The sequence below is a fragment of the Puntigrus tetrazona genome, chromosome 19 (genome assembly GCF_018831695.1).
Source record: "Puntigrus tetrazona isolate hp1 chromosome 19, ASM1883169v1, whole genome shotgun sequence".
NCBI lineage: Eukaryota > Metazoa > Chordata > Actinopteri > Cypriniformes > Cyprinidae > Puntigrus > Puntigrus tetrazona.
The window spans coordinates 768,243-789,209 of record NC_056717.1 but is presented as its reverse complement, the minus strand read 5'-3'; the positions used below and the strand labels follow the sequence as shown (position 1 = coordinate 789,209).

The window sequence follows — 20,967 nt, the reverse complement described above, 5'->3', positions numbered from 1 at the left end:
TTTCCCACAGGACATTGCAGATCCATTCTTTGCCTACTGCAAGCAGCACGCAGACCGCTTTGACAGGAAATGGAAAAGGAAGAACTATCTGGCCCTGCAGTCCTACTGCAAAGTGTCTTTGCAGGAAAGGGAGAAGCAGCTGACACCTGAAGCTCAGGTCCGCTTTACTCTGAGACAGACACTGTCTTCCATACATCAGATGGGCTGCTGTATGATCAGTCCTCATTTATTTCTGAATGCTTGTGATTTCCCGGCCTATAGGCTCGAATAACCACTCGGCTCCAGCAGTACAGAGCGAAAGCAGAGCTGTCTCGAAACACTCGGCCTCAAGCGTGGGTGCCACGGGAGAAGCTTCCCCGGCCACTCACCTCTAGTGCTTCAGCCATCCGTAAGCTAATGCGGAAAGCAGAGCTCATGGGTATCAGCACAGACATCTTCCCCGTGGACACCTCCGATACCAGTGCGAGCGTGGATGGACGACGTAAACATAAGCAGCCTGCACTCACGGCAGACTTTGTCAACTACTACCTAGGTAGGTGGTTTGAAACAATCGCATTTTTGATACCGCGGCTAAACGAATATAAAGTTTCTACAGTATTAAAGAAGTATTACATCCCCAAAAATTGCCAAAAGTTACTAATCATCAGGACATCTAAGAGTTAGTTTCGGCTGTACATCACCTGCAGTGAATGTGTGAGTCATAAAAGCTGATTAAAAACATAAAAATCCATATTTATCTACAGTCTATAAACAGTCGAATGTAAAACAGTACTGCAGCCTTGACTATATAGATTAATGCTTATTAAAGTTGAGCGATTTCCTTTTTGTCTTTTGTTGTTTGATTATCATTAATGATACACAGAGCAGGAACTACATATCCAGTATACTGATACACATGCAATTTCATTCTCAGCTGTTTATTTTTACTTAAACTATGTTTGAGGATACTTGCCAAGACAGTTGGACAGTTTTTTTTTTTTGTGTGTGTTTGTTCAAGCACACGATGATGTGAAAGGGAATTCTCTTTGGCATGTTCTCGCGCTTAAATTGTATGCAATTGCTTGAATATTTAAATTGGCGAGACTTTTCTGTTAACTGTCCAGAGTGTCTTTATTGACTCATCAGACCTGTGATTTATTGTTTCAGAATCAGCATTTCTCAACCTTCTTTACGATAATATTTCCCACTTTTTCATTTTAATGGGCAAAACTAGCAATGATGCATTTGCAGCATGCGAATTGCTGTCCCTAACATATTTGAATCTGCCTGCGGAGCAGCAGGCGGTATCAGACAGTGATCGTGAGACATGCATCCCGCTCTGTAGCCTTGCAGCTAGGCACTTGCCCTCCAAATGAGTGATGTTAAGAGCAGATGTGTGGAGTAACCTTGGGCACACACTCCATTAGGTTCTAGCAGGAGGCCTCTATCCTCTATCAGCGCGCTTTCTCTCCTTTTTTTTTTTTTTGCTTTTAACGTACCTCTTTTTTTCCACACTTTCTCCCTCAATCTTCCTTTGATATACTTTTTCCTGTACTCTGATAGCAATCTCAGTATCGATTTGTTCGTGTCTGTTGGTATTCAGAGCGGAACATGAGGATGATTCAGATCCAGGACAACATTGTGGAGCAGAAGAACCTTAAAGACAAGCTGGAGACGGAGCAGGAGAAGCTGCACTTGGAGTACAACAAGGTCAGTCTACTACTGACACTCCAGGCTCTAGCTAGCATCTTTTTTTTTTTTTTTTTTTTTTTTTTTTTTTTTTTTCCATTAGCGCCTTGTCATTGGTGCTTAAGCAGAGGCGTGCACAACAGGAAATAACGACATGCTGCTGGAGTATTATTCCAGGAGCGGGCACAAAAGCTCCTAAACAGCTACTATATAATGCCAATTATGCTTCAGTCTTTCAATTTACTATACAACTATGAAGTCTCCTTTTAAGCTACTTTGTGCCAGACCGACTGCAGATAGGAACAAAAAGCAGGGATTTTGTATAAATTCAGATGATGAAAAAAGGCAGTGAATTATATTTATTATATTTCTGTTAACTAAAATGGAATAAAAAATGATCAAAAGGTACACTAAAGATACAAATAGATATGCAATAAAAATGATAGTTTGGGAGTGTATTCTGCTGCTTCCAGTGCTATTTTAGTATTGTGGGATTTATACATAATTTTAATTAATAATTTGACAATGTTTTTCTTTTTCATTTTAACTTTAGTTGACATTTGTCATTTTATTGTTATTTTTATTTATTTCTGTTTAGCTTTAATGTATTTTATGTTTTAGTAATTTTAATACTTCAGCTTAAACTTCAGTTAGTTGGCAAATCAACAAGTACAAAAGGAAAAAAATGCTGTTGCAAACCAAGCAAGTATAAGCATAATAAACATACATATATATTTAGTAACAATTTAATTAAAACTAAACAAAAACTTAAACCTCCCCCTCAAAAAAAAAAAAAAAAACAAACCAAACAAAAACACAAAACCTAATGAAATTTTCCAAAGCCACGGTACGACAGCACTTAATGTTCTGTGCTGCCTTATTTGCTTTTTTTCCCCTTAATCTTCCTAAACATGATCTCTTGAAGCAGATTTGGGTAGATGGTGTTTTCTCATCTGGCCCAATGAGGAATAGAATGAAAGCGATGAGAGAAAGTTGGAGGAGTTAATGTGGCGTCCAGTCTTTCTGCGCCACATGTATTAAGCGGTATTAATGGAGTGTGTGTTGTTAATTACGGCACTCAACATGCATTAGCACGACTCCGGCCTTAGAGAAAGATCCCAATGAAAATCAACATCTGCGGAAAGCTGACTTATTCACAAAAGTTGTGTCTAAGGCAGGTTCTGAGTCATCTGGAAATTATGTTTAATAATCTTGAATTATATACCATGTTACATGGTTAGTTGGATTGTTTGGTTCAGTGTTTTTAACATTGTACAACTGAAAACTGCAGTGCATTTGCGTCACCAGTGGGAAAATGATTATGTGTTGACTTCACAGGTATAAACAGTAAAAGTGTGTGTTTGTGTGTATGTGTATATATATATATATATATATATATATATATATATATATATATATATATATATATATATATATATTTTATATAGTGCAGTAAAGGTAAGTGGGGTCCAGTAATCATAGCCCAGTGTTCTTCAAAATAGCTTCTTTTGTGTTCGGCAGAAAAAATGTAATGACAAAACACATGTAGGGGCCAGTGTATAAATAGGATTAAATAATTTGTTATTAGTACAATTTTCATAAAACCCCATTTAAAAAAAAAAAGCATTAATGTTATCCCATAAGAGCTATAAGTATTAATATATAGTAAGTGCTGAAGAGCCGGTTTTAAATGTTAGCTCAAGCTCCCCACGTGGAGCCTCATCTTCACAGACAGTGGAGATAAGGGGTGTCTCTCTGTAGTTTCGTTTCACATACCCATAATAACTTCACCTCTCCACTGTTTCCTCTCATCATCGTCTTTATCAAACGCCTGCCTGATGCTTATCTACTGTCTGGAGCTGAGAGTGGCCCCTACATGACGAAATGCCACAGCGGTGTGTGTGTGTGTGTGTGAAAGAGACCGATGTAAACGCGGGAAGTGCAATGCCTTATTTCATGGTGTGTTGGCATTGAATCTTTTAGTAGTAGGTCATGTTATTTTTTTTTTGTGTTTTGATGTTACGTTTGTTGTTTGCCTAAAATCAACCTGGATTTTGCAATGCACAGTAAGCGTATGCATGCATTGGACATTCAGATGTTCACAGATTTGTGTACACCTTTGCATTTGTACACACGTTAGTCCATCTTTCCGTGTGTGTGTGTAACAGACTAAGCTGCCCAACTTGTCCTTGTCTTATCTTATCTCCCGCCTTGCTGGGGTTTTATCTGCCACAGCTGTGCGAGTCTCTGGAGGACCTGCAGAATGTCAATGGCCAGCTGAGGACTGAGGGCCAAGCCATATGGAGCATGATGGGGGGGATCCTTGGACAGGTATGGCTTACCTTCAACCGCCTCATCCTTTCTCTCCCCTGTCCATCTTCATTCCGTCTCTCTCCGCCCCATCCCATCCTTGATCTGACTGTACGCCTCATCTATCACAGCTCCAGCCCACCCTGATACAAACCGCTTCCTTCAAGCACGCTGATCAGGTTGAGATGGGCCCATATTTTACAATTTCCTAGCAGATTTCCGCTCAAATCCAGTGTAACTCAAGGTTTCTTAAAAAAACATTTTTTTTTTTTGTGGTTTTCTGCAACTATGCTCCACCCTCTCTTTAGATCTTTAGATTGAATAGGCTGTTTTTGTTACTGTACTTTTAAGATTTCTGTAAATGCAGTGTGTCTTTTTAAAATGCCTGTCTGTTTATTTTAATTTGCACATCAAGAGTTAGTTCACCCCAAAATAAAAATTCTGTTCCAAACCCGTAAGACCTTCGTTCATCTTCGGCACACATACAATTTTTTTTAAATGAAAACGGACTGCTATCTGACCCTCTGTAGACATTAGGGGCTCAACTTCAGTTTTGCAATGCCATGAGAATACTTGGGGTCAGATAGCTCTACGAATATATTATATATTTGTGTGAACGAAGGTCTTAAGCATTTGGAACGAAATGAGGGTCATTAATGACAGAATTTTCATTTTGGAATGAACTAACACTTTAAGCATAAGTATGGGGGAAAAAAAGAAAGCAAAGTGTGGGGAAATGTATTAATGAAAGCATTAAAGTATGACAGGCTGTGCTGTTTAGTGAATAAGACAGAAAAAAAAAAAACACAGAGTAGCACAGAATAGCATCCACTGTATACATTTATTTTGTAACACCATATATGATATTTTCTCTAGACACATACATCTGCTTATCTTTCAGCATGAGAAAAAGTCTGTTTTCTGGCTTTTAATTTTCCAACAGACTGCATAATACACTGAACAGTTTTAATGCTCTATTATTGATCGTTTATGTTGCTAAGGGAGGTTGCTCAGTGATACTGCTGACCAATCAGAATCCAGCAACGGAACTAACAGTTTTATAAAGTTATTATAAAGAATTTATTGAAAATAAGTTTATTGTACAAGAAGTCAAAATACATCAATTTAAGGCGCACTATTTCATTACCTATAATACAAGAATTTTGGGTTTCTTCTGATAATATTTTTTAGCACTGATACATACCCTTAAGTACTTTTGCAAAAATAAAAAAAATATATATTCAGACTTTTATGTGTGCACAAGAACCTGGGCCTATAGGACATTAAATCATTGATGTTGTGCCATCTGCCCATTTTGCAGTGTGGTTTCTTGGCCCCCATAAAGTATGTTAAAGAGACCTGAGGCCTTGAAATATGGCATGCTGCCCTAACAAAAGACACATTTTAAACACTTTTTTTTTATTCGAAATGGCACATTTTATGCCATCATCCCATTTTGTGTGCCACCCCCAGAGGGTATGAAATTGAATATTAGGCCTTGATATATATTAGAGGTAATACCGCTGTTTAATGGCTGTAATGCACAAAGGAAATTCCCATACACATTTGAGTAGTTTCTCAAGGGCACAGATGTTCTTGTGTACATGAAAAAACATAGCTCTGAACATGTAAACATATTTAACAAAAAGAAACACAAACAAAACAAAAATAACGGCTTTATTCAAGTTCTTTCATGTCAGTCTTTGACTAAAGAATGGCCTTCTTCTGCTTGCAGACAGAGCTTGAATTGCCCTGCTTGCAAATCTGTTGTAGAAGAAATTGTTAAATAACGTAATGAACTGTGAACTAACAGTAAATGGTTGAATTTTATTAACTAATGTAATAAATGTATTGTTAATTGTTTGTTCATGTTAGTTAATACATTAATGTTAACAAATATAATAATATAATGATCACATTTTATTATATATATATATATATACGGATATAAATAAGAAATATAATCTGCTCAATCTTGGTGATCTCAGTGGCCTAAAACAATGTTATTATGGACTATTTCACATCCCGAGATGAAGGATCAAGTTACTAATGAGGAGGAGTCTGGTGACAGTCTGTTATATGCCCAGATGCGCTGCTCTCGCTTTTCTGAAGTACACTGTTCATGCTATCTAAACAAACAAGGGGTAATCAAAAGTTTAGAAACTATGCCCACGATAAACAATGGAAAACTGTCCTCTTCAGGGTAATGTTAGTCTGTGTAATGATGCAGTATAGCGCTACAGCTCTCGTTAAACCCATGAAGTGAAACTCGTCTCACTTAAAACCCGTTTTATCTAAATTCCATTCCTGGAAATCATAGCTTTCAACTTCAGATCGTCATTTTGTTAGGGTCAAGCTATGGACAAATCAAAAACGGTTTTGGAAAGGGCTTGGACAAAGCTTTCATATGATATCAAAATTTTACCATGTGTTGTTTTTTTGTGTTGTTTTTTGATATATAATTGATATATAATATATATTATTTTTTTGGTACTCTGTTTGAATCTGTCGGATAAAAATATTGGTTCATGTTTTTTGTTCTCTGCACCATGTTAAGTTCAGGTCAGGTATTCAGGTGTGTTTTTTTTTTTTTTTTTTTCGTTTTTTTAATTGAAAAAAAGATGCATTTCAGCAAGCACGTATTCAATTCACAGTAAATGGTTATGCAAAAAAATTCTGTTATTTTCTATTAATTTGAACATTTATGTCTGCATGGTACATCAGACTCTTGTTATTAAAGCTATATTGAACATAATAGCTTATTAACCTTTAGTCAATAAAGTGCAAAGTGATCTGAGTCACCATCTCTTTGGCTAATAGACACATTTCACAGTTTTGGGGGACTGAGGCGCGTCACGTGGATCTGGTGTTAGGAACATATTGTTCACAGAATTCGTTTTTGACTTCACAGTGAAAAGAGTGTAAAGAGAGCAGAAGTCTTCTCCCTGGATTTTTCACACCTGGGTAATGAGCTGTGATTGAAAGAAATCTAGATTGTAGGCAGCACCCCACAGAGTAGACAGCGTTGAGGTAATTCTCTTCGCTGTAATGGGCCTCCTGTTTGCGAAATTCTTTCATTTGCGCTAACTGATTGACCTGTCATTGGCCATGCACTCAGCCCTGACTCTGTAGCTAAAAGCCGCCAACCTCTCCCCTGCTCACTATGGCAACCACATCACCAAGGTGCGTCGCCATGGGTGACGGTCACTTAATGAGTGCGAAAATGTGAAAGTCTGAAATGTTCTGTAGATCTCTCTTTTTGTCTAAATAACAGTCTGTGCTTAGAATGCCATTTAGCAGGATATGCCCGAAACAAAAATGTCATTGGCAACAGCAACCGTGAAAAGAATTGTCAGGGTTCTGGGTTTTAAAATATTCCAAAAGTTTGTCGAAAAGTTTATCTCCTTTGTTGGAGCTAAACATTGCTCAATTTTATGCAGATTATGCATGTGGATAGAGTTAGCTTAGTGGTAAAAGGCCCAGGGCTTCAGAATGAGAACCTATCACTGAGGAGATATCACTTGGGAAGAGTGAATTTGATGAGGTTCCTGGTTGGGAAGAAGATGAGAGTCCAAACCTAGCGATATCCTAAAACCTCGACGCTCTGAATTGCTGTGCGCGCCGTTATTTTACTTTTGATGCAGTGACAAAACATTTAAAAGGCACCCATTTGTATGCACCCATGCGCACTTGTTTAAAACTTAATTTGCGTTGAATAACCAGTTACCCGGCTTAGAGAGTGTGTAAGATGTTTAATTAAAAGGATCTCTTAAAATGTCCTCTCGGCAGATAAATGCCGCAATAATGGAGCGAGGAGGTAGAAGGAGGCGAGGAGAGCCGAGTGGTCTGGAAAAGAGCGAGCCAGTGAATCTGCAATGATGGTCATAAATCACATAATTAGAAAACGCGCAGCGCTTAAGTAGCAACATCAGTCAAGGCGCCCCGCTCCTTTGTGTCATCTATCTACTACATTTTCGTTCCCTATCAGTCATTGGCGTCTGCACATAACCCTCAAATTATTGATGATCTCAGGAGAGGTTGCATCTCTCGTGCCACCCTGGGTGAGGGAGAACTCTCATCTGTGCGCTTTGAAAGGGAGGGATGAAAACATCTTTGATAGTGAAAGGATCTTTTGACCTTTGGCAAACTTGTATGCGGCAAGTAATTTGTTGTCCATAAATAAGATCTTTATAAAATTTCTGTGTCATCTTCTTACAGCATTAAAAGGATTTTTTTTTTTATTATTTTGTACTGTTCTCTAAAATCCACTTATAATATTAAATCAAGATAATGTTAAAGCTACAGATCTGTGTGTGTCTTGCGGTAGAACATTGTAGCCGGAGCTACTTCTCACTGTTTACATCTGTGGTGAATCACACAGGTACCAGGCTACTCTTCAGCGGAACACTTATTACAGGCGTACCATATTGATTCGGGACAAGCCAAAAAACACAGTTTGGAAAATTGATTCTTGGTGTACTCCTTTGAACACAAAATTTACAGACTGTGGCTTTAAATATTATTATTATTATTATTATTATTATTATTATTTTATTTTTTTACAACAAAAACATCATAATTTTGAAGTAATAATCAATTTTCTTTTGCAATTTTCTGTGGGTCCAATATAGTCAGCATATCATCATCTTTTAGCTTGAATATTTTTGAAAGTCCCAAAAATTGTGCCTTGTTTGTAAATGAATCCATGGTAAAATGAAGAAAATACAGAATCGTGGTCTGGATCATCATGAAAAATATAGTTTATTCATTGGGATCAGAAGGAATGCAATTTAAAGACCTTTATGCTGTGAGCATGTAAGAAATACTGCTGTCGCACATATAACACATAAATAACCCTCTATAGCATACATGAATTACCTTGCAGCAGATCTATACAGGCGGAGCCAGGGAAGCTGCAGGGTTTCTGAAGCTTGCAGCAACTGATATAGCGAGCACTAACCACGTGTTTGAATATCGAGTAGCAAGCTAATCGGCTGCTGATACAAGAACCAACCAGCTGTGCCAAAAGCATAAGAAAAACCAAAATTACTGAGAAAATTTCCTTTTTGCTATTGCTTGGTCAAAATGCTACAAAATTTCTTAATAATGATGCAAGCAATAACATTAATTCAAAAATAAATTTTGAGTGATTCATAGTGGAAACAAACTGGTCTGGTTCTTGACATTCGAAGAAGCTATTATTTGCTATTCTGTATGTTCTGTCTGTATGCTAAATCTAATGTTAACTAAACTTTGCCACTGAGATGGCACAAAAAAGCACAACAACAAAACATGGCTTTTCTAACTCTGAAATATTTTAGTGTAGTTTAAACATTAATTTAATCAGACCTTAAATGTTTTTTTTTTTGTAATTTCAGAAACATTCAGCTGTGGACTTTTGAATTTGAATTGTTTTTTTTTGTTTGTTTTTTTTAACCTTTTTCCCCACATTATATGATGTTTCTCTTATTCCTGTTTATCTTCAGTCATGTTTAGAAATTGTATGTTTTTATGAATTTTTATAGTCCAGCCCATTTGGAAATTTTGTGAGTTATATGACCCCTCTCACCGTGCACCACTGGGATTCTCCACAATCTCTGCAAGACAGCAAAGTCTGTCTGGCTCCCTCAGCAGATGGCCAACCGCCTGTTCAGCTGTTTTGTGAAGCTTCTTTTTTTTTTTTTTTTTTTGTTGCTGTTTTGTTTTGTTTGTTTTGTTCTTCGGCAAACACCTTTCTCCAAATAATATTCCCGCTGAAATAGTGTGGATAGGAGGGACTGCCCACAGTAACCCAGAGCTTGCGGGATGTGAAACGTGGCATCTCCTCGCTCGGCTCTCCGGCATGTTATAATCCCTGCGGTGCGGTGGAGAGGGACTGTCACCATGGGCACACCGAAATGAGCATGCTCAGATTAGAAAGCCTCTAGAGAGAAGCCGCTCTGTGTTGCTGCGCGACCGGCTCCTACTAGATAATTTTTCTAATTAACCCAGACAGAAAAGATGCAGCACAGATGTATAGACAGAAAATGGAAAACTTTTTTTTTTTTCCCCTCTCTCCAAACCCATCCAAGCATCTCTCCAAGTAACTTTCCTAGAAAATCTTGTGGAAAACTTACTTATTGCTATAGTTGTACCTGTTATCTATACATAAAATGTCTAATGTTGCCTATTTGCCAGAATGTAAGTTACATAGGCGTCTGGCTTCTCTAGGTGTCTGTCAGATCCAGCTCAACATTTCTTTAATTTTCCTTTAAATATAAATATACAGAGTTTACGTCAATGTGAAGTGACCTTCTTTGGTCAAAAGATCTTTAAAGTTACGTTTACTTGTATTTGCACTATAAGGAGGGTCACGTGCAATGTATAGTAACGATGATGAAAGCTATTAGGAAGGTTACATGTGGAGGAAACCAGTGAAAAACAGACATAAATTGAGTGATTTTTGTGTCATGAGCAGAATCTAACAGGAAAGCATTAATTCAAACAACTTTCCCAAATGCCCCATTGTCACAAGTCTACCGTTTATTGAGACATCATTTGTTAAGTGTTTCTATGTCAGGCAGCTCAAACATATTGAAAGCTCCATAGAGCCACAGTGTTTGTGCTTATTGTTGTCTTTTCACCTAAGAATAAGATGAAAGTATGAAGAAAAACATAAATGGTGGGGAAAGGCAAATAAAATCTCGAAAGAATGCATTTCTGAGAATATTAATAAATAAGCCAAAAGTGCCAAAGCGCTCAGGGACAAAACATTCTCGATTGAACACTGATGATAATGTAAATTCAAAGTATTTGTTCTTGCTCTGAGCACTTTTTTCCTTAAGTATATTTCCTTTTTTATTTTTTATCGAGTATCAACATTTGCATTACCTTTTATTTGAGCCTACAAACACAGATTGGTGAAAAAGTAATGTTGTATACTCCAAAGTGTTTAATTGCATTTCACCAACAAGGGATCAGTAAGTGCACGAAAATCCCCCAAGTTGTGCAGTTATTTGAGGAGAAAGATGTGCTTATATTTTTTGAAGTGGTTGCTGTTTTTTTTGTCTTTCAAATGTATCTGAATTTCAGTGCTCTGCTTTATTTGCAGAAATTGAACTCTCCTGCAGTTCTGAAAGCTCCCAAAGAGAGAAAGCCAAGCAAGAAGGAAGGAGGATCACCAGGGAAGTCATCAAACCTACCAGCTATGCTTTACAGGTTAGCTTGCAGCCGATGCAGGTGCCTGGCATCGGTCACAACACCTGGTCACTGTTATTCTAATGTTTTTTTTTTCTAACACCGACCTAGAGTTCATAAATTATGATGTGTGAAAAAAGAGAAAAATGTATAAAATGTTTTTATATGGTTGTATGCTGTAAATAAGTAACAGTTTCGTGTTCTGTGCAGCTGTGGGATCTGTAAGAAAAACCAGGACCAGCATCTTTTACTGCTATGTGACACCTGTAAGCTGCATTACCACCTGGGCTGCCTAGATCCTCCTCTCACACGCATGCCGAAGAAGACCAAAAACAGCTACTGGTGAGAAGAGTAGTGGGAAATGGAATTAAAATGTGATAGAAGTAACTTCTAGAAGTGCTGACATCTCTGGAACGGGGTTTCTGATAATCAAGTACTAGCTAGTAATTATAAAAATATAACGGTTAAAACAAGTAAACGCACTACATTAAATACTCGCTAAAAAGATGTTTAGAAAACATTTATTTAATTGCATGTTATGTGAACGCAAACCAACATCAGAAATCAAATTATTTAAAAATCAATCATTGAAAACCCAAATTTTGTGAATACCTGCCCTAGAGGTAACAAATAAACGTTTGCAGTGACACGTTATTTTACAGTCACACCTATTTGTTGCTTATTAGCATGCATATTGCTAGAATATTAGCAATATGTTAGTGCTAATTAAGCACATATTAATGCCTTGTTCTACGTCCTACCCAATACCTAAACTTAACAACTTCCTTACTAACTATTAGTAAGCAGCAAATTAAGAATTTATTGAGGGGAAAAATAGTAGCTAATAGTTAAGTGTTACTTATTCTAAAGTGTTATCACAATTCCCAAAATTTGAATCATATTACATGAAATGTTAATAAACCAAATATATATATATACGGGTCAAATCATGATTAATTGCAGGGTTTTTAAAATATTTTTGTTATAATTCATTACTAAATTAGCATGTTAAGTTAACGGCTCTATTTTCTCAAATGTCTATAGCCGTTTCAAATTCTAAGCGCGGTATTTCTTAAGCAGTGCTTCATAAAGTTCCTCCATGTTTAAGGTTATACTAACTGTCAGTTTGAAAATTTATGTGGAGCTCCACAGTTGCGTGCGTGAGCGTTTCTGTGTTTTGTTTATTTGTCAAGCTGAGCCCAATGCTTTCGCTGCTGATTCGAGTAATTCATTTAATCCATGAATAAGAAAGCGTGATGTTGTTCCGCACTGCTGGATGGAAATTAGAAAGCATTTGAAAGATAAAATTGTGTGGGGGGCCAAGTCGTACCTAATTACTGGCAACTGCCTGCCCCTGAGACAGTAATACTGTATAATCAAAAAGCTTTTGCTCGCACTGAAGAATTTGACTATTCTTTCAATTTCATATATTGTTTGTGCGGGATATTTTAACAAGCCTTTTGTCGGAATGAATACGACACATCTGCTTCTGATGGAAAAACATTGACATGGACCTTGAAAGCCACTCTCTCATCTCAAAGATTTCTCCATATTGGGGAATCAATAAGGTCAAATGAAAGCAAAGGAATACCTTAGTCCTTTGTCTTTCTCACTCTCTTTCTTTCTGTCGCTCATCCCTTTCCAGGCAGTGCTCTGAGTGCGACCAGGCCAGCAGTGATGAGGCTGACATCGCCATGGAGACGCTACCAGATGGAACCAAAAGGTCTAGGAGGCAGATCAAGGGACCAATCAAATTCATCCCTCAAGAAATGAGCCCAGAGCCCAAGAAGCTTCAAGTGAGAGGGACTGTGAGTATGAGCATATCATGAGCTCACCGATGACGAACGTGTGTTAAAAAGGCAATCCTTAAAATTGGGCTTCTAATACCCACCAGCTGCGTTTGACAGATTTCCACTAAAGATAAAGGTGGTTTTCTAGAGATGGTTACAAGACATCATCAGTTATGTCTTTTTAAGTTAATGAAAACATGAGAGAGAGAGAGAGACCCACAAAATAAAAAAAAAAGGAATTACTTGGCTCAGGGAACTTTGTCGACTAGTCTGTTTTAAGCTTCGTCTAGCTGGTCTGGGCTTTAGCTCTAGCTCTTAGGTCAAACATTCAGTCGCAGACTCAAAATTGATTCTTAGCTCTTCGTGTAAAATAGATAATTGACCTGTCTTTGGTCTCCTGAGCTTTCGCAGAGGTTATCGGTGAAGGTCACAGCAGCTAGCCTCGTTGATTAGTTTGAAATGGACAACCTAAACACTCTATCATCTTTAATTGTTTTATAAAACCACCTTGAAACTGATACAGCTGTAATTAAGGCATCAGTAAAAACCCCACTGGAGCTGCTCCCTAGCATTTGTTTTATTAGAACATTAGCATTTAGAATTGTTTCCTAAACTTAACGAGCTGCCTACTCTGTTACAAAAGCATCTGCTATAGAAGACGGCTCAACCTCACAAGTAACTGATTTGGAACGCTTTATTACACAAATAGAAATGCTAAATAGAAATTTTTTGTAGATCCACTCTGGGCTGCACATGTGATTTGGTGTAGCAACATTATATAAAATTTAAAAGTGTGTGTGTGTGTGTGTATATATATATATATATATATATATATATATATATATATATATATATATATATATATATATATATATATATAACGACTGTTAAGGTTCAGAGAAGTATGAAAGACATCATCAGAATACTCCATCTGCCAACAATACATGGATTTTGCGAACAGCAGATACGCATTAAAATGGCACTATGGTGACATTACAGTGACTTTATTTTTGGTTGATTTCTGTGCAAAAAAGTATTCTCGTGATTTCATAACTTTACAGTTGAGCCATGCTTCCAAAAATTCACAACAGTTTTAAGTTGGTCTCACATACAGAAAACTGCTGATTGAGCTGTGCTTCACACCACACAACATTATAATAGACAATAGATATTTTTTGCCAAGTATGTGCGCACTATAGTTAGTCCACCTTGATGCTTTAAAATGCTGCCTTTATATGCAACTTACTGTAACCGAGTGAATATTCAGTTGTCTGTTGAATGATAAGATGTGTGCACCAATACCTCTCTAACTGTAGAGAGGCAGAGCGCCACATTGAAGTGTGTGTGTGTGTGTGTGTGTGTGTGTGTGTGTATTTCAGACTTGAGATAGGGCTTGTCTTTCAGGCTCTCCATGGCTTCCACTTATCACTGTCCAGCATTCTCTGATCCTGCGATAGCGCTCCGGCAGCCTGGCTCCCTTAAGGAAGACAAAAGATATCCATCGGAGAAACGACATGCTCTCCAGCCCTCCTTCATTTTGTCTTTTTCAACCTTTTGTTTTAAAGCTTAGTCAATAAACCTTTCCCTGACAGTTTTTTAAATCGAATTAGAAAGTAAAGCGCAATTTTATATGGCTCCTGCAGCACTGCAGCCACTCGCCTTGCCTGGCGGCTGTCAAAATAGCTCACACGCAGGTAAAAGAAATGGCTCCTGGACAATATTTTTTGTTTGCTGTATTTGCGTGTGAGTGTGGGCCTCGCGTATGCCAGGCAGGGTTAATGTGTTTTCCCTTTAGTCTCAGAGACGCCTGCCCAGAAGTGAGGCGAAGGCTTCAGTGGAGAGCAGCTGGATTAAAAGGCTTTAATTTTTTTTTCTCTCTTCTGTAGCTCCGGCTAAACTCTACCAGAGAAAGATGCTTCACTGCAGAATTTATCTTCACTTGCACTCCAGAGTGTGGCAGCAGCTGAAGGAGCTCTGCTTTGCATTTTTAATGCCCTTAACCAGCCGGTGTGGCAGTGGCAAGCCGTTGTAAAGCTGTGTTCTGATTTATCACGGCCAAATAATCGACCCCCCGTCATCCCTCCATTCAGGAGTCCGTTGTGTTCAGCTTCACTAATGTGCCGCACTGTTCGGCGGCCACTGAATACCGATTGTCCTGCACACCTGAAATGGCTCTCATGACTGGCACACACTGAGATTTTGTCCAGACTCTAGAGAAATATGCTCGAATATGCACAAATAAAAGCATTGAAAGTCTTGCTATAATTAGTTGACTTGCAAAAGCTAGGGTCACTTTGATCATACTTTTTCCGAGTATAAAACTCCGGCACTATCAACAATACAGACACAAATGACACTTCTAGTTTTAAAGGGGAGCTATTACTTATCTAAGCAATCAGACTTTTTGTTGGTGGTCTCTGTAGACGGTACAATAGGTGGCAAAATACCATGTACTTACTTTAATGGAGGTTTTTTGTGATGTCTTAAAACCAGAATATCATAGGCGCTTAGAGTTGGGTTCTTCAGATTTGGCCCATTAAGTAACCACCTAGCTACCTACCATACAGACCACCCTAGCAACCACCCACAAGAAGCATTGAGTGTAATGGGACAAGCACAACTGCTACAAAATCTACTGTAATGCATTAATGTTTTTCTTTTATTTATTTTAATTTATTATAATTTATTTCATTTATTTATAATTTTATCACCATTTTGTTGTTCTTTTTTTTTTTTTTTTTTTGCACTCTTGCTTTTACCCCAAATAATTCCATAGTTTTACAGACTTTATCATAAGCATAAGCATTTTTCTGATAAAACCCCTTTAAATAATAAATATGAACTTTTAATTTTGACTCCTTTTTTTTTTTTTTTTTCTTTTTTTTTCACTTTTTGTTTTCATTTTTTATTTTTTCATCTTTTGCCTCTGTGCCCTTTAGGTCAAAATACTATAGTATAGTATAGTATAGTATACTATAGTTGTTGTTATCTTTGTTTTTTACTTTGTAGCAAACAGTTCTTCTGATCAAGCACCTTTTTGATTATTTTACATATTTGTCCTGGATTTTAAGCCATTAGTCGTCTTTGAATTACCGCAGTAGTCTACTCTTTGTTACGGTCTCTTTGTATGCACCAATAGTTTTTCCAATCTTGTGGAAATTGATTCAGTGTTTTTAAAGATGCAGCATTGCAAGGCCCTTAATTAAAAAGTAGAGTTTTTTTCGCAGAGTCGTCTTGACTGTCCTCCTCCAAGTGTAGATTGTTGTTTATGTCAGCTCTTCGCCACGTTTACAGTTCTTTACCGTTACATAGAGGATCTCGACACTGAGGACCACTGATCTAGCTTTTAATAGATTACCTTAATCGAGTCTGCCGTAATGAAGGAATAATGAAATAAATGAGTGCCTTTGTTTGGTGCCACCATCGAGGGAGAAGTGGCAGAGGCATTTAAGTGCCAATTGGCAGTGTGGAAGCAGTTAGCATTTATAATGATAAGTGTTCCATCTGCTGTGTGGTGGCAAGCCAAAGGCGACAGATGGAATTGTTTTCACAATCTGTTTAAATATGTTGTCGTTTTTTTTCCTTCCCTTTTTAAAAAGCCCCAGCTTGGCACACTCATGCGCCTATTCGCATTAAGGTGGAGACGTTTGATTTGACTCGTGCAACGCTGCTGTTGTTTTTCTTGTTGTTTATCAGTCACTGATGGAGATGAAGCATTGATCAGCCGATGGTAGACAAGAAAAACAGTGCAAAAAGTGTCTCAAAGCGAACAGGAGAGTGCTCTGTGGAGAACGAGTTTGGATACTCAATCTTGGTTCGTGGCTCACACAAAAATCCAATTTAACAACCAGGGTTGACCCAGTTGTTGAATGGCCTTATATCTGGATAGAGAGGGGCAGCGGTTGAGAGGCTGTGGTCCGGGCTCTAAACAAAGGGATTGAATCCCTCTATGGCTCACAAGGGGGAGCCGGACTGAATGAGAGATTTGGATTAGAGAGGAGCACCACTGTTTGACATCTGTAGCAGTTACAGTGAGCCGCAAGTCACCAGCTGCTCTGCGTGAGCTGTTTACTCGTGGAGAGCTTTAAACTTTGTTCTGTTCGGCTTACTGCCACATGGCTTGAACAACATTACATTACATTCCAACTGAGAAGATTTTCAAATCTCATTTTACTTTATAAATATATATAATTTATTTGTATAATGAAGCCCTGAAGCGCAACATTAAGGACGTTTGGAAGAATTTATCATTTATTTTAGCTTTGTGCTATAATTTTGACTTCATTACCTACTTCTGAATATGCCTATTTCGCTAGTATAATGTAGGCCGGAAACATTTGAAATGAGTTATTAGTTATCAACACGACAGACTATATACTCCCGTCATTCATTCTCAGCCTCAAGGCCTTTGTTCATCTTTGAAACACAAATTAATACATCTTTGATTAAATGGATGGTCAGAAAGCTCTCAGATTTCATCAAAAGTATCTTAATTTGCGCTATGAAAATTGATAAAGATCTTTCAGGTTTGGAACGACACGATGGAGAGTAATTAATAATTAATGCAGCCTTTAATTTGATTATCACAATGTCATGTGTCACTATTTCAGTTTTATTTCAATTAGCTGTGCTGCCCCATTTGTTTATTTTAATGTTACATTGTTTACTTATTATTATTCATTTATTTTTGCGAACTCACTCCCTCTGCAGTTCCCTCATTTGGCAAAACCTTGTTCTTCCCAATTATTATTGGAACATGACAACACAACAGAACTAAATGATTCCCATAATTATAAAAAGGTCAATGTTGCAGTTGTCACATTGCCCTTTCATTGCAATACATTATATCTTGTTGTAAACAATTATAACTATTTAAGATGCATATGTATTAATTGTTATTGGAGTTAAGGATATTGTACAATGCATTATATGGTGAACTACAAGGCATAGTTAATGCATTAACTACTTTTATAATGCATTACACATAAAGGCTTTAAGCAAAGTGTTAATGAAAATAAGTAATAATGTTACATCTAATCTCCGACTGATATTTCTGACAAATTGTTTTAAAATCTAAATTGTGACATGTATAAAATGATATTGCTATTCTCAAATGGCCAATAAAAAGTCTTTAATGCCAATGCATTTCCAAAAATAACATAGGAAACAATTCTGAAGCCAAAGCTTAAAGCTGTTTCTCTGTTCTAAAAAAAAATAACAAGTGGCTTTTTTCCTTCACCTCTTGTACTTAATACTTGCGTCATTTTTCATTAGCTTGCCTTTTTTTTGTGGATTGTTTCTCAGTTGGATTGTGTGAGAATCCATTTGAATCCAAGTGAGAATCCATTTGAAATAATGACTTTAAATACCCCATTCAACAAGAATTCTTAACGCCATTAATTTAATTGCCATGTTCATTTTAATAATCTTAAACACAGTAATCTGATATTAAAACTGTTTGGAAAAGTTCAGCGTTCTGTATTATGACCGAATCTCATTTCCTCTCCGACCAGAGAACCAGAGGACAGAAGAGAAAGAGAACGTCCATCTGCGAAGAAGAAAAGATCGAGGTGAGCTTTCCATTCCTCACCCTGCACTCCTTTAAGTCTGTCTATCTCCCTCATCTACCTCTAATATTTAGAGAGCGTGATGAAGGAAGACAGCTTGTGTATGTTTACACAGCGATCTCAGCCCTCTCCACTCACCAGCTTCATTCAAACACGCACGGCGGTCGCCTCTAATAGCTTGCGTTTCCATAGGAACCCTCGCCGCGGGAGCGCAGACAGAGGCAGTCGACTCTGCAGAAAAAGCCCAAAGCCGATGACACACGGACCGAGTGCACCACCTGCAAGGGCCCCGGCGACAATGAAAACCTAGTGAGGTGGGTAAAGCCCGTGCGACGCGCGTCTCTGAAGCATCTGCGCGTGCGAGAGCGTGTTTGATCTGGCGAGGGAGGGTGGGGAGGAGGGTTATATTCGCCTCGTGATTAAAGTTCAGGCTTCGTTATAAGGACTCTGCCATGCATGTGTGAGTGGGAGGCAGAGCTGGCTCCACGGGGCCTTCTCTATTTGGCTGCCACATGTATTTGCTCACTTGGTTTGGCAGTAATGAGCTGTCTGATTTACTGTCACCACTTGGCCTCCGGTATGAGGTTGCGGTTCCTTCGAACAGGATTATTTTAACGTAAGCGTCAGATCCAGATCAATTATCCTGTCTTTTTTCTTCCTTTAACACCTCCTAGTCATGCTTTTCAGTGCCGTAACCTCGTTATGTTTTCGCTAAAATATACGCAAGCGTGACTAAGAGACTTTTAATTGACACTGACATAATAGAAGTGCCAAACAGTCACCACTTCACGATCTGACATAAAGCTGTTTTTGGGTAATTGGAAAAAAAGTGGCTCGTCGGGTGTCAAGTACTTGGAATGCTTTTAGGAGATACGCAATGTTTCGCGGCTAGTTCGGGTGTGCTGCCGTTTGGCCTCGGCTGTGGTGTGAGGTGTGTTGCCCTGACTCTTTCTATCTTTGCATTGAACAGGTTGTGAGAGCCGGGCACCACCTCCTCCCCTAGAAAAGGACAGATGAGAGAGAGACAGGGAGAGAGAGAGAGAGAGGGAAATTAACTCGTTTGAAGAGCGGCGTTGGGGTCGGGGAGGAGCCGCCTCCGACTGTCACCTTCGACCGTCCATTCTGCCCAAAGCGGACCGTGCCATGGACTTGATCATGGTTAAACGAAGGTCCGGCGAAAATTTTCCGAAAGACTATCGTATGTGGACTAACGTAAAAAAAACAAAAAACGATTGAGTTTGCACTGGGAGGGGGAGATCAACCCTCATTGGACACTGTAAACGGACTTTATATGGACAGAATACTCAGTTAGCCAGTTTGGAGGCACATAGCATCGTTCTTTGTGGAGTACATGAACAGTGACGCTGGTTTTGGGCCTTTTGCTCTGAGGATTAAGCCAGATTCTGGGCCGTTTCACCATCTTTGCAAGCAATTTGCTGTCATCTGGCCTTCTTTGGGTCTCTTGGACTTTCTGTTTCTCTCTGGCTTTTACGCTGGCTCTAAAACAGTCAAATGTGCTTCTAAAAACTAATTGTGTCTTCTGTCTTGCTTTTATTATGAATGCTTTTAATGCTTTTGTTTCTTGGCTCTGCTCTATTTTGCCAGAGATGTGTGAATTATATGGTTAAAAGTGGTTAGGTGATAGAATCAATACAATCTTCTCTTTTTTTTTTTTTTTTTAATGTATTTGAATTTTTTACTAGTTGTGATTAGCCTAATATAGCTCAAAATAATAATATCCGTACTTAATAAACTCATAGTTATTTCCTTAGTATCATATCGGTGATAATGTGAATCTCACAAGAACATATCCAAGTATATTTCACCATTTTAAATATTTTATGGTATTCACACATTTTCCATCCATGGTCTGATTTCCGTAATGGTTTTGGGTATTTATTATTTGAACTGTCATTCGATAAACCATTACTGTGATACTTTATGCATCAGAATATTTTCATTATGACGGTTGGAAGTAATAATGTGCCAAATTCTCATGAAACCAGTATCGCAAAAATATAATCGACATGTTTCATTATTTTGCTTTAATTCCCATTTTTCTTGAAATTTGGGGTGAAATGTGACCTGCTAATGTTCTTGACAAGATTCCCCAAATGATGAATCAAAGAATACTAAAAACGAATGAATTGCGAACGTAGGCTGTATCGGTATTTTACCTTGCATCTGCTTTGACTGTCATCCTATTTTATGCTTTGAAATGGCAAAACAAATTCACACTTAAAAGTGCATTGCGTCCCAATCCCTGCTTCCCATTCATTCGTTTCACGGTGTATTGCAATATTGACAGTATAGCTACCTAATTCCTAGCAGAATGGCTGACAGGTGCCTAACTTCCCACTTTGACCGTATCCTTTGGCATGCCTTCTCAAACTGCTTACTCACAACACTTCCTTCCTTGGGATTTACACATCCTTCCCTCTCTGGATGACTGACCT

The 20,967-nt window shown here is 38.1% G+C and overlaps 1 protein-coding gene across 3 annotated transcripts in view; it reads left to right on the top strand.

Annotated features, from left to right (window-relative positions):
- The window catches only part of phf14 (PHD finger protein 14), a 73,861-nt gene that overhangs the window by 21,673 nt on the left and 31,221 nt on the right, over nt 1-20,967 (top strand). Inside the window, exons 8-17 of one of the 3 annotated variants that reach the window (XM_043217031.1) lie at nt 11-157; nt 262-532; nt 1,583-1,689; nt 3,904-3,999; nt 11,069-11,175; nt 11,365-11,496; nt 12,800-12,962; nt 18,458-18,514; nt 18,704-18,825; nt 19,482-20,771. In XM_043217031.1, coding sequence (XP_043072966.1) covers nt 11-157; nt 262-532; nt 1,583-1,689; nt 3,904-3,999; nt 11,069-11,175; nt 11,365-11,496; nt 12,800-12,962; nt 18,458-18,514; nt 18,704-18,825; nt 19,482-19,488 — 1,209 coding nt within the window. In that variant the 3' untranslated portion in view covers nt 19,489-20,771. Of the gene's footprint in view, nt 1-10; nt 158-261; nt 533-1,582; nt 1,690-3,903; nt 4,000-11,068; nt 11,176-11,364; nt 11,497-12,799; nt 12,963-14,323; nt 17,812-18,457; nt 18,515-18,703; nt 18,826-19,481; nt 20,772-20,967 lie in introns of those variants that run through there. The other 2 variants (XM_043217030.1, XM_043217032.1) reach the window with 2 other exon arrangements.